At 43.0% G+C, this 14,344-nt stretch overlaps 1 protein-coding gene across 1 annotated transcript in view; it reads right to left on the bottom strand.

Moving 5' to 3' along the window:
* Positions 1 to 14,344, bottom strand: part of IRAG1 (inositol 1,4,5-triphosphate receptor associated 1) — a 67,816-nt gene that overhangs the window by 30,894 nt on the left and 22,578 nt on the right. The window contains exons 10-11 of the mRNA XM_044681824.1: positions 4,344 to 4,467; positions 293 to 323 (exon numbers count right to left, since the gene is read on the bottom strand). Coding sequence (XP_044537759.1) covers positions 293 to 323; positions 4,344 to 4,467 — 155 coding nt within the window. The remainder of the gene's footprint in view (positions 1 to 292; positions 324 to 4,343; positions 4,468 to 14,344) is intronic.

The following is a 14,344-nucleotide window of genomic DNA, read 5'->3' on the forward strand; positions in this document are numbered from 1 at the left end:
TATCAGATTGCTTACTGTCTCAGTGAGGGTGGAGAGGTGGGAGAGAGGGAGGGTGACGAGGAGGAGGAGAGAAAGAATTTGGAACTCAAAATTTTAAAAAATAGAATCTCAAAAAAATTTGTTTTCAATGTAATTGCCCTTTCCTTTAGACTTGGCTGTCAACAGTTGTGGTGGACCAGACTCCAATTGGTCACTTCGTAGCCCCATCCCAACCCTTCGCCTTGTGCCTATGAGCCATGTTAGTTCAGCTGGGCTGTAAATGTGATTTTCATGGGAATCACAAGAAACTTACCTCGACTTCCTTTTCAGTAAGTGGAGGAGCACTAGGAGAAAGGGGAAAAAAACACTTATCATTTCATCTCCAAAGTCTCCAAGAGGATGAGCGTCTAACTCTGGGAATTCTGATGGGTCTGCACACAGTAAGCCTGTACCATGCTAGGTTGATGGGAATGGAGAGCTATTACATTTTCCATCTTCCACCTTCAAAGTTTTTGCTTGCACTGGCTGTCCCACATCCCTGGAGTGTTCTTCCTCTTCACCTCTGTCTCTTAGAATATCTACGTTCCAAATCTGGCCTCAGAGACTTCCTCATTGTGTGACCCTGGACAAGTCACTTGACCCCAATTGCCTATCCTTGGGATGGGTACTTACTATTGATTCTAATATAGAAGACAAGGAAAAGAAAATACCAGAAGAAAAAGAACTGCTTGACCACATGGGTTGATGGGAATATGATTGGGGATGTAGACTAAATGATCACCCTAGTGCAAATATCAATAATATGGAAATAGGTCTTGATCAATGACACATATAAAACCCAGGGGAATTGCATGTTGGCTATAGGAGGGGGGTGGGAGGAAGGGAGGGAAAGAATATGAATCATGTAACCATGGAAAAACATTCTAAATTAATCAATAAAATAAAAATAAATTTAAAAAAATAAAAGAATACCCACCTTTCACTGCTTTACATCTTATTTTTCCATCCAAATTTTTAGAGTGCCAGGTCTGGAGTCAGGAAGACCCAAGTTCAAATTTGGCCTTGGACACTTAGCTGTGTGAATTTGGGCAATTCAATTAACCTCTGCTTAACTCAGTTCCCTAATCTGTAAAATGGGGACAAGAATAGCACCTACCTTCCAGGGCCATTGTGAAGATAAAATGAGATATTTGTAAAGCACTTAGCACATAGTAAGTGCTATAAAAATGTGAGCTTTTGGGGCGAAGATGGCAGAGAAGGTATATAGACCCACCTAATCCCTACCAAATTCTCCTACAAAAAACTATGATATAACACCTCAAAATGAATTTTGGAGTAGAATAACCCACAGAAAGATGGGATGAAATAATTTTTTCAGTCCAAAATAGCTTAAAAGACTGGCACAAAAGATCTAGTGCACTGGATTCACACAGCTAAGTGTCCAAGGCCAAGAAGTGGAGTACGAAGCGGCAAGGCAAGCACCACCGTGGTGCCTTGGGGGGGAAGTTGATTCAGCATCCAAAGCTTCTGGAAGCTCAGCTACAGATGGTGAAGGGGTTTGGACAATTGTCCAGAAGGAGAGTTATGCAGGTGGAAAATGTGCCACACCTGCGCTACCTTCCCAGCATCTTTTTAAGTACATCCTCATTTGATGTACAGAGGCTTGGGGAATAAATTTGGCTGAGACCCACACTGTGGGGCTCTTCTTGGGCTTTGCTTTTGGTAAAATGCTGCAGGTGTGGGTCTCTGACTCTCTTTGCTCTGCTCACTTGACTGAAGAATTCTTTTCTTTTTCCCCTCTTTGTGATTATTATTAAAATCCTATATATTTTTAAATACTAGGAATATTTATTCATTTTTACTCCTACAGAGTACAGGGGCCCCTTTGCTGGCTTTGGATGCAAGATTCTTGTTGTATTGCCCATCCACAGATTCAGGCAGTAGTCCCGGGATGAGGAGTAGTCTCAGGGTGAGGAGGAACACTGGTACCCAGCACTTAGAGGCACAGGAAAGTAGAGGACCAAGCTCACAGCTCCAAGAGGGACAAGAATGCTTGTGGCTACTCCTAGACCAGAGCACAGCTGTATACAGCTGTATATGAATGTGTTTTCCTCCTCCTCTCCCTCACTCCCTTCTAAGACTACAAATTCCTTTTTAACTTGTGTCTTCATAACTCCAGTGCCTAGTTCTGCATAGTAGTAGACAATAAATGCTCGTTGACTGATTGGTTCTAGTCCAAGCCCCCAAGGAGGGTATGTTTGAGCCCTCCAAAGCTGGTCTAGCTTGTCTCCCCGGCTCTATGGCTATGAGTGACTGAAAGAGAGAGGACAAGGAGGAGCAGCATCTTTCTGAATGGAGGGCATGACTATGGAGGCCTGAATTATCATGGAGGGGGAGTCAGACTCTGGCCAAGGACAAGGGAGGAACATTTGTATTTTTTTTAAACCAAGTCAGCAAGCAAATCTTATCTCCTGGTCTTGAGGCAGTGAGAAAGGGCAGCCTATTGTTAAAAGTCCCTGGACTCTGTAAATAAAGTCGGGGCCTCTTTCTTTCCTGTCTTGGGGTGGTGCAGGCTTCATCGAGTGTGGGAAGTGAGGGAGAACAAGGGGACCTCACAGCTCCGCCCCACCCAACAACAGAACAGATCCAGGATAAGATGCTCAGGAAGCACCACTTCCTCTGCCAGGCTGCTCTGATGGATGGAAGTTCAAGTCACCCCTGATTGTAGGCTGCTGGGAGCCTTCCTGTTTAGGTGTTAGGGAATCTGCCCTGAAGCTTTCTGCTGAACAGAATAGGCTCTGCAGAGTGTCTGACTCACCACTGGCTAAGATTTTGAAGGGTTAAGCTCTTCGTTTGGCTTTCTTCTGGGGGAAATGACCCATGGGTTAACAAGACTACACCAATTTGTGTCAATTATCCTTTCCCAGTTGGGATTTTTGACTGCTGCCATTATTGACACTTGGTTCTTCCATTTAGTTAAAAAAAATTTAATAGCCCAAACTCCAGAGGGGCACTACATGATAAATGGACTGAAAGATGGACCCAGACTTGGGAGCATCTACCTGGATTTAAGTCCTGCCTTTGCATGTTGGCAATCTGGCCAAGAACTACTCAGTTAACTCTTTCTTGCTTCCAAGCAACTCTCAAAGACCCCTAAATGACAAGTGATTTGCCAGTTAGCACTGGTGGAGGGAGTTTCCTCATCTGGACTTCCCTATATTGATCGCTTCATAGCTAAGCCAAATTCAGAGTTTAAGTCTAAGAAATAATTGTCTCCAGCAATGTAGCCTGGTTCAAGAGGAGAGTTTTGAGTGTGAATTTGACTCTGCTGTTTACAACCAGGGCGACCTTGGACAACTTTAACCCTCTCTAGGTCTCAGTTTCCTCATCCATAAATTTAGGTTAGGTAAGTGGCACAATGGATAGAGTGTCAGGTCTGGAGTCAAGAAGACTTGAGTTCAAATTTGGTCCCAGATATTTCCTAGCTTTGTGATCTTGGGCAAGTCACTTAACCCCAATTACCTAATTTTTACTGCTCTTCTGCCTTGGAACTAATTAATTTTATTCATTCTAAGTCAAAAAATAAGGGTTAAAAAAAAGAAAGAAATATTTGAACAGGTGGGTGACTACCCATAGTGACACAGCCAGTAAGTATCAGAGGCATGACTTGAATCCAAGTACTTCTCATTCTTAAAGCCAGCTTTCTATCCACTACCATGCACACCTTCTCTATTTGTTCAATGCTAGAAAAAAGGAACTTCGCCTGGTGTTAATTCTAGAGCAAAGCTGAATGGGAACTGTGCAGAATTTGGAAGCAAGACCAATTTCCATTGGCTGAATTAAAAAAACCCAAACAACCTTTTACTCTCTGTCTTAGTAGAGATACAGGTATTAAGTTCCAAGGCAAAAGAGCAGTAAGAGCTTGGTAACTGGGGTAAATGGCTTGCCCAGGGTCACACAGCTGGTCAGATTTGAACCCAAGTCCTCCCAATACCTTGAGCATTTTTTACTTTAAACATCTTTACCTTAAACATTCTTTTTGATAAGTGGAAGGAACATGGAGCCTTACGGCCTTGCATGGTACCCAATACTGGTACTCTCTATCCACTGAGCAACCTAGATTTCCACTTTGGCTGGATTTTATGCTAATCAAACAACTTTCTGGTCTGAAATTTGCTATTCTACTCAATAGTCCAAATGACCAGAAAACACTCCTTCCTCCATGAAGTCTACTCTGACTACCTCTCAAATTGTACCTCTCAAACAGAGTGTCGCAGGGCTAGACACATGGATACCCTATAGGTCTGTCTAAGCTGATCAGACTGATTAACACCAAGCTTTCCCAAGACCATGTTGAGTTTTACCTGCCAGGAAGAGCCTTATGAACTCGTAATTTATGTAGCAACACATCGGAGATGTTGGGCATGACGTCACAGCCACTCTTGGACTCTTCCTCTTCAATGCTGGGGGGCAGCTCAGAGGGGTGCCCTGAAAGGCAACATTTGGGGATCCCATTTTAGACCTGTCATTATACTAGGAGCACATAAGTAACCTTGAGCATTTTTTACCTTTAAACATCTTTACCTTCAATATTCTTTTTGACAAGTGGAAGGAACATGGAGCCTTACAGCCTTGCATGATACCCAATACTGGGCTTGGCCATGAAGACTGACCATCAGACCAATTATTTCATCACACAGATTAGCAGCTATATCAAATGCATCAAAAATCCCCTTTGGTTGGCAGGGTTCTTAGAAGGCAAGGGTTATCTATCCGGATTTCCTTGTTTGGTTCCAACTGCTTATCCTTGTGCCCTGATACTAAACTTATCTATATATGACCTAGGAACACAGAGAAATGGGTGTAACACCTGGTAGTTTCCATAGGGAGATAAGAACAGTGAGAATAAATAAAGACACTGAGGAAAGACACAAATGGTCTCCATTAGCCCATTCATCACATGACCTTGTTTGATATTTTATAGTGAGAACAGTGAAATCATACCCCTCTTCCTTTAGAATCCCTCATTTTCTTTAAAGTTTTACCACCTCCAGAACATCTTTGCAGATGCCTCCAGTTGCTAGTACCTTCCCTCCCTTCCCAATGACTTTACAACTATTTTCTATTTATTTTGTATCCACCTACATGTTGTCGTCTCCAATGCAACAAAATCCTTCGAGGCAGGGACCGTCTGGTTTTTGTCTTTTTCCCCAGTACCTAGCACAGTACTGGCACATATCATAGGCACTTCATCTGTTTTTGTGGATTGATCTGATTGTCCTCCTTTCCAGTTCAAAATTGTTATGTATCTCCATCCCCCAACTTGTCACTCCTCCTTTCCAAGGATAATCATTCAACCTGTGCTCTCTTTTCATTCCTTATTATTACAGCTCTCCCTCCTTCTCTTCTTCCCCCATCCCATCTGTTTTTCCTTCCTTTTGCCACCCAGCCTCAAAGAATCATCTTCATATAACATGACTTCACCCCCACCAACACCAACTCCTAATTGACTGCCACCAATTGGCAGATGAGCCCAAGAGCCTGGGAATGGCAACATCCCTGGGTCCATCTGTCCTGCTTCCAGCTCAGCCCCCACAGCCAATATTCTGGGCAGCAGCCCCAGTGGAGAAGCAGCCTGGTACCTCCTTCTTCAGGGCTGCTCACTTTTGAAGTCTTTGGCAAGTCACATGCTTCAACATCAGAAAATAAGGGGATTTTATCAGTAGAAAATATATGAAAGATGCATTACTCTCTCCTTTTCCACTGCCTCCTAAGGACCATAGAGCCCATCTATCTGACTGGCAGCTGAAAACTTTTATATGAAGTATCTCCCCCATTAGAGGAGCTCTTGTGTCTCTGTTGCTTTACACACAGAAACTGTTCATTCATTCATTCATTCATTCATTCATTCATTCATTCTTTCATTCATCTGACCTTGCTCAATGCTCCATCATTCCTTAAGCCTTTTCAATCTGGCTTTCCACTCCTCGAATGGAAAGCCTTTCTTTTTTCCAAAACCCTTACTTTCTGTCTTAGTAACAACTTGAAGACAAGTCAAAGGCTAGGCATATGAGGTTAAGTGATTTGCCTAGGGTCACACAGCTAGAGAGTGTCCCAGGTCAAATTTGAACCCAGGTCCTTCCAACTCCAGGCTTGGCACTATATCCATTATGGCAACTAGTGGTCCCATTCAATCCCTTTCTTAAAAGTCATCAGTGACCATCTGATCAGTCAATCTTGCTTTCCTTTCTTCAGTTCTCTATCTTTTAATTCTTACTTTCCGTCTTAGAAACACTACTGTGTATTGGTTCCAAGGCAGAAGAGTGGTAAGAGGTAGGCAATGGGGATTAAGTGACTTGCCCAGGGTCACACAGCTAGGAAGTGTCTCAGGCCAGATTTGAATCCAGGACCACCTAACTAACCACTGAGTCAACTAATTGACTCCCATCTCAGTTCTCTTTCTTTTTAACATCTTAGCACTATTTGAATACTCCCCTCGTTCTTGATATTTATAGTATGACAAGGTATAACATACAACATTTATGAGGTACCCGCTCTATGTCAGGCACAGCACTAAGTTTTGAGGATGCCAAGAATCATAGATCATAGACTCAGAGTTTTAAGGGGACTTAAGAGGACATCCAGGACAGTTGGGTGGTTCAGTGGACAGAATACCAGGTCTGGAGTCAGGAAGGCTCATCTTCCTGAGTTCAAATCTGGCCTCAAACACTTACTAGTTGTGTGACCTTGGGCAAGTCACTCAACCCGATTTGCCTCAGTTTTGTCATCTGTAAAATGTTGGAGGTTGAGTGCAGATCAGAGAGTGCCATCGTTCACTTCATTTCCTTCATAAGAGTTTTATTGTATGTGTGCTTTGTGTCTTCTGCCATGGCACGGGGAATATAAAAATAGGCATTGTATGAAGGCACTGGAATAACTTGTATTCCACTATTTACCGCCTGGGAGGAAGGGAGAGGGAGGGAGGGAGAGAATCGGAATTGTAAAATGTTAGAAAACAATTGTCAAAAATCATTTCCATGTGTAATTGGGGGGAAAAGTCACATGTTCTATACTCAATTTTCTCATTTATAAAACGAGGGGCTTGGCTTAGTTGACCTCCAACGTCCCTTCCAGCTTCATGTCCATAAGCCAACAGCCTCTACCTGGATGTGCTATTGATACCTCAAACTTAACATGGCCCAAAGCAAACGATTTCTCTGGGCAAAATAAATTCCTTTGTCCTACGCCCTTGTCTTTATTGAGGAAAACACCAGGAACAGAAATGTTTCATTGCTCTCTGACAATAGTAGCCCTCCTCACCTCTGCCTCCTCCTGGCTTTCCCGGTTTCCCATCAAGACTCAGCTCAAATCCTGTCTTTTGTAAGAGGCCTTTCTGGATCTCTCTCTGCTCGTGGCTGGTGCCTTCCCTCAGACATCACCTCCCATTTACACTATCTTGTACGTACATGCTTCTTTCATGTTGTCTCCCTTCATGTAACTACAAACTCCTTGATAGCAGGGACTGTGATATTTTCCTTTAGTTGTAGCCCTAGAACTTAGTACAGTGGCCAGAACACAGTAAATTCTTTTTGTTTTTTAACCTTTTTTCTTCTATATTAGTTCCAGTTCTAAGACAGAAAGAGTAGTAAGGGCTTGGCAATCTGGGTTAAATGACTTGTCCAAGATCATACAACTAGGAAGTGTTTGGGTCCACATTTGAACCCGTGTCTTCCCAATTCCAGGCTGAGTGTTCTATCTGTTCTGCTACCTACCTGCCCCTATTCTATGTTCTTTTTTCTTGAAAAATTTTTCTTGATTAATTTTATTGATTGGTTGATTTTATTGATTAATACATAAATTAATTTATGTAATTATTGATAAAATTATTTTAATTTTTATTGCTTAATAATTATTGCTTAATTGATTTAATATATTAATTAAAAATTAATCAGTTTTATTGATTAAGAAAAATTTTCCATGGTTCCATGATTCGTGTTCTTTCCCTCCTTTCCTCCCATAGCCGATGCACAATTCCAATGTGTTTTACTCTAAATTCTTAATAAATGCTCATGGATTGACTGACAAAGCCTTGATGCTTGATTCCTTTCCTGGCAAGAAGGCTAGACTTTGAAGAAAGCCTCTGCTGTTCAGATCCTCAAATTCTAAGCCATCTTGAATTTTTCTCTGGTTGTTTCATGTCTACCAATCTTGTCTACTCAAGACTTAATTATAAATGTTGCTGAAGAGCTCTCGGGGCTCGTCATTCTTTTGTTTGCTCAGAGCACATCCCTCTGTGATGATTGATTGAACTATATACTGTCTGTCCCCTCAAAAGCCCATCCAAGGCTCCTTGGCTGGAAAAATTCTCACAGCTGGACCAAAATAAACATCTAGAAGAAAATCTGGAATTTAGATCCACTTTAAGACATGGTTGGTCCATTCTTGGCTTTTTATCTCCTGTTCTTCTCAGAGCTCCATTGAGACAGCTTTCGAGATTGTGCTGAAAAGTGGGGTGAAAGACCACGGCTGCTATTTAGGGAAGGGGCTTTTTGAGGTCAGCCCTTCATTGCCACCTGGTGTGTGAGCAGGCCTGGAGTCAGGAAGACCTGAGTTCAAACTGACCTCAGACACTTAGTAGCTGCGTGATCCTGGGCAAGTTATTTAACTCTGTTTGCCTCAGTTTTCTCATTTATAAAATGAGCTGAAGAAGGAAATGGCCAACCGCTCCAGTATCTTTGCCAAAAAACCCTAAAATTGGATCACAAAGAGTTGGACATGGCTGAAAAAAAAAGGAACAGCAAAATATCTAGCTTCACTTTACAGATGGAGAAACTGAGGCCAAGGGAGGGTAGGTGACTTATCCAAGCCCATTCAGGTAATAAGTGGAACCTGGTAGAATTAGAATATGGCAACTAAAAGTAATTTTAGGTTGCTTTCATGAGGCATAGAGACCAGAGGAAGGGAGCAAATGTCCCACTGTATTTTGCCATGGTCAGGCCATTCTGGAATATTCTGTTAAAGGTTTGGTATTTTGCTTTACCAATGATGTTGATAAGTTGCAGAGCCTTCAGAGGAAGCAAGCAAGATGGTGAGGTGAAGAAATTGAGGGTGGGGGAGTCGGAGTCAGTCTGGGGAAGAAAAGACTCAGGGTAGGGACATACATGACCACTATCTCCTAATATTTAAAAGGCTGACATGTGGAAGAGGGATTAGATCTATTTCACAAGTCTAATCTATGTTATAATAGATATAGATATAATATATTATTATATATTAATATGTAGATATAATATAATCTATTTTATATAGATCTAATCTATAGATCTATAGATCTCTAATAGAAGAGATGGACTGCAAAAAGTTAGATGAATATTAAAAATTTGTTATGCTTAGCTAACTAGGTGGCACAGTGGAGAGAACAAGACTTAAAAGCCAGAAAATTGGAGTTCAAATCTTGCTTCAGACATTTCCTAGCTGTATGACCCTGGGCAGGTCCCTTAATCTCTGTTTCAGTTTCCTTTTCTGCAGAATGGGGATGATAATAGTGTCTGGGGGTATGTAGGTCGCTCAGTGGATAGAGCACCAGGTCTGAAATCAAGAGGACCTGGGTTCCAATCTGGCCTCAGATACTTCCTAGCTCTGTGACCTTGGGTTAGTCATTTAATCCCATTTACCTAGCCCTTGCTCTTCTGTCTTAGAGGGGAAGAAAGTGGGGGTAGGGGTAGCTGGATGGTTGAGTAAATTGAGAGAGAGACCTTGAGAGGGGAGGTCCTAGATTCAAATTTGACTTCAGATACTTCCTAGCTATGTGTCCTTGGGCAAGTCACTTAAGCTCCATTGCCTAGCTCTTCTGCCTTGGAACAATATATCATATAGATTCTAAGACAGAAGATAAGGGTTAAAAAAAGGGCAGAAAAAAATAGGAGCTTAAATAATAATATCATCTACCTCTCAGGATTGTTGTGAGGATAAAATGATATAATATTTCTAAGCACTCTGAAAAACCTTAAAGCACTATGTAAATGGTAGCTGTTGTTGTTTATTATTTTTACTTATTTTACTTATATTTTACTATTATTTTTAGATGCTAAGAAAATAAAGTTAGGTCACATGGTGCCAACAATCATTGCCAAAAGAATCAAGAGACGAGTGTGGGCTGGAGTTGTTCAGGAAGGCTTCTTGGAAGAGGAAGATGAGATCGAGTTAGGCTAAGAATACATGGGAAGAAGGGGTGAAGACGTTTTAAGAGAAAGTAATATATTGTATGAGCAAAAAGACTGAGTCAGGAGAAAGTAGAGTAGGCAGAGGGAGCCGATGGTCTGGCTGGAGCAGAGAGTGCTTACTGGTAGAAATGGGAAATAAGGTGGAATAGGTAGAGTGGAACCGGGTTGTGGAGAGTCTTAAAAGTTATATAGAAGACTCTAGGTTTGATTATTGAGGAAACAGGGAGCCACTGAAGGTGTCTGAGCAGAGGAATGACATGTCCAAAAGGGTATTTTAGGAAGTTCATTCTGGCAGCCAAAGAGATTATATGGAGGAAAAGTCTGGAGGCTGGAAGACTAGTTTAGAGGCTACTACAGTAATCCAGGCATGAGGTGAGGAGGACCTGGAGGATTTGATAATGAGGAAACAGAGGGCAAAATCATTTTGGCTGATGTTGGAAGAGACAGAGAGAAAGACAGAGGCAGAGATGGGAGAAGGGGAAAGGGAGAGAGGGGAACAGAGGGAAGGAGAGATAGGAGAGAGGGAGAGAAAGAAAGAGGGAGAGGAGGGAAAGAGGGAGGGGGGAGAAGAGAAACAGAGACAGAGAGAGAAGGAGGGAAGGAGGGGAAAAGAAAGTTATAGAATTTGATGATGGTTAGATGTCAGTCAGTTGATACATATCTATTTAGCATTGTATTAAACCTTGGGGATACAAAAGGATAATCCCTGCCCTCAAGGAGTTTACAATCTAATGGATATGAGAAAAGGAGATGTGGCTGGGTGACCTAGCACCCACCAGGTGCCAACAAGACAACGAGAATGAAGCTTGTTGCTGTTGTTGTCCAGGCATTTTTCAGTCTCGTCTAATTCTTCAGGACTCCATTTGAGGTTTTCTTGACAAAAAGACTGGAACAGTTTGCCATTTCCTTCTCCAGCTCATTTTACAGATGAGAAAACTGAGGCAAATGGGATTAACTGATTTACCCAAGGTCACTTAGCTAGTAAGTATCTGAGACCAGATTAGAACTCAGGAAGCTGAGTCTTCCTGACTTCAGGTCCATAGCTCTATCCATTGTACCACCTAGTGACATCAGAATAAAGTTTGGTGACTGCTAGTGGGTCACACGCCATGTTGGGATAGTGGACCATCACGATAAGGGCATGATGAGGAGGGGCTCTGGGCTTCTTGGCAGGAGGGGAATATCACATGATTCTCTTGGTTACCTTTGACCAAGGGGAGCCACTGTCTAGCTCTTCCTGTCTCACTTACCTCTCTCTTGTTCTGCAGCTTCACTGAGATCTGGAAGTTTCAGGCCAACCAGGTTCTGACTCCTCATCAGGATGTGTTCCTGGGCAGGTGGAGGAAAAGTTAATATATTTTAGAGAGTTTGACTCACCTGGGTTCTGTCTACCCATCACACTGTACTCTACCTTGTCTATTGTTTGAATCGACTTTTTTTTTTTTTTTAAATCCTTACCTTCTTAGTATTAATTCTAAGTATGGGTTCCAAGGCAGAAAAGTGGTAAAGGCTAGGCAATTGGGGTTAAGTGACTTGCTCAAGGTCACACAGTTAGGAAGTGTCTGAGGATAGATTTGAATCCAAGACCCCCACCTCCAGGTCTGTCCACTCTGCTACCTACCTGCCTCTAGAATAGATTTCTGTGGCAATTTTCTGATTTCCAATGTCAAGGAATCTTATGCTCCCCAACTTCTGTGTAGGTAGGAAAGAGCAACAAGCAGGAACGAAAGCTCATGGGGCAGCTAGGTAACTTAGTGAATAGAGAACCAGACCTAGAGATGGGAAGTCCTGGGTTCAAATCTGACCTCAGACACTTCCTAGACATGTAACCCTGCTCAAGTCACTCAATGCTCATTGCTTAGCCCTTGCTGTTCTTCTGCCTTGGAACCATACACAGAACTGATCCCAAGATGGAAAGTAAAGGTTTTTAAAAAATGGAATGAGAGCCCAGGAGCCAATTTAAGTGGAACAGTCTCATAATTTAACCTGTGGACAAAGGTCAGGGAGCTGTTGGAAGGCCAGGATCCCTCTATTTCCCTTTCACGTCTTTTTGGGGATGAAGGAATCTCTTGGGTATAGCTGGTTCTCCTCCAAACCCTCCTCTCTCTCTTTCTCTCTCTCTCTCTCTCTCTCCATCAGTCATTATTTTTTTTGAAACCCTTACCTTCGTATCAGTTCTAAGTATTGGTTTCAAGGCAGAAGATGGTAAAGGCTAGGCAACTAGGGTTAAGAGACTTGCTCAGGGTCACACAGCTAGGAAGTGTCTGAGGCCAGATTTGGACCCAGGACCTCCTACCTCTAGGCTTGGCTCTGGTTCGAAGGCAGAAGAGCAGTAAGGGCTGGTCCATGGGGGTCTTAGAAGTGGCTTGCCCAGAGTCACACAGCTAGGATATGTCTGAGGTCAAATTTAAACCTAGGACTTCCCATCTCTTAGCCTGGCTCCCTATCCATTGAATCACCTAGCTGTCCCCAAACATCACTCATACTGAAGCCTGGGATGGAGGTAGGAGGAATTATGGAAGAAAAAAAAAAAAAGGAAAGAATTGGTGGGAGATGAACTCTCACCCTCCTTCCTAGCACAAGGTACCTACTGCTGAATACTTCTAATTCCTCTCCCCTAAAGAGTAGGGGAGAAGCAGCCGATGCCCTCCTACGGGGCTACATCTTCGGGTTTGACCAATGAAAGGCTTTTCTTTGGAGAGGATTCTGGGTGTCGGAGAGGCAAATTCCTTAAGTCCCTCCAGAAGCCTTTCTGGCTCCGGAGTCCTAAGATTCGGTGACCCTGGAAGCCCGGGGAGGGAATGTTACGCAGACTCCAGCAAGCGTTCTGGGGAAGAGTTTTAGACAGTTTGTTGATAGATCACCAGGAAGGAAGGATTCTTGGAACTCCGAGGGAGGCCGGGTTATTTCATCCCCGGCCGTGACAGTATTTGGGACTGGAGAGGTACTTAGTCACCTGGTTCCTGTTTACATGTCACATACTGTACGTTGAAATCAGGAAGCCGTGCAGCCCCAAGTATGCAGGGCTGCCTTCTCCCTCCCGTGTGAAGGACATGCCTTCTCCGCTCTAACACCTGGTAGGCTGGCCTCTAACATCCCTGTCATTCAGTGGGTCAACAAACATTTCTCAGGCTCTGCTCTGCATCAGGATCTGGACTAAATGCCAGGGATGCTGAGACGGAGAGCAAGACACCCAGAACTCCTGAAGGCTGCAAGAGCTCTGTGGCTCAGTGCCTTCTCCCCTTCTGCCCTGCCAGCCCCAGCTCAAAAACCGAGGAGTCCCCTCCAAAAATGAGCCTCCCTTCCTTGGACTCTAAAGCTGTATGTCTCCTGTGCACTCAGTCAGGCTTGCTGGGAGGCAGAGGCATTTGTATTTTTGTCTTTTCTTTCCTCTGCCCCTCGACTAGGTGAATAACTAATAATAACAACAAGAATGCATTTATTTAGCTCCATAAATCTTCATCTTATTTGATTAATTTATTATTAATTAATTATTAATAAGATATATTAATTTATTATAAATTAACTACCCTGTGAGGGTAGTTAGGTGGTGCCATGGAAAAATTGCTGGGCTTAGAGTCAGGAAGACTCATCTTCATGAGTTCAAATCTGATTTCAGACACTCGGTAGCTAGGAGACCTTAGACAAGTCACTTAACCCTGTTTGCCTCAGTTTCCTCATCTGTAAAATGAGCTGGAGAAGGAAATGGCAAAGTGCTCCAGTGTCTTTGCCAGGAAAATTCCCAAGAGAGTCCCAAAGGATTGGATGTGACTGAAACAACTGAATAATAACAATCTAACCTGATAGAGTAGGTGTTTTTGCTATTTTTTTCCCCTTTTTACAAATAGAGAAATTGAGGTGCAGAGAAGTTAAGCGATTTGACTAGGGGAACAAAGATACTAGTAAGTATCGTAAAAATGATGTCGGTATCTAAATTCTCAATATTACTCTTAGAGTATCCATAGCAGGGTTTAAACTCAGGTCTTTCTGACTCCCAGTGCTAGAAGCGAAGGAGACCTTAGAAAGCGTCCAGTTCCCTCCACGAGGCTCAGTGCCTTCACCAAGGCTCCACAGCGAGTAAGCAGCCAAGCTAGGGTCTGCCTCCCCCTCCCCCCGTCCGCGTGCTTTCCCCCCACCACAGC

Source organism: Gracilinanus agilis, chromosome 6 (assembly GCF_016433145.1).
Source record: "Gracilinanus agilis isolate LMUSP501 chromosome 6, AgileGrace, whole genome shotgun sequence".
Lineage (NCBI taxonomy): Eukaryota > Metazoa > Chordata > Mammalia > Didelphimorphia > Didelphidae > Gracilinanus > Gracilinanus agilis.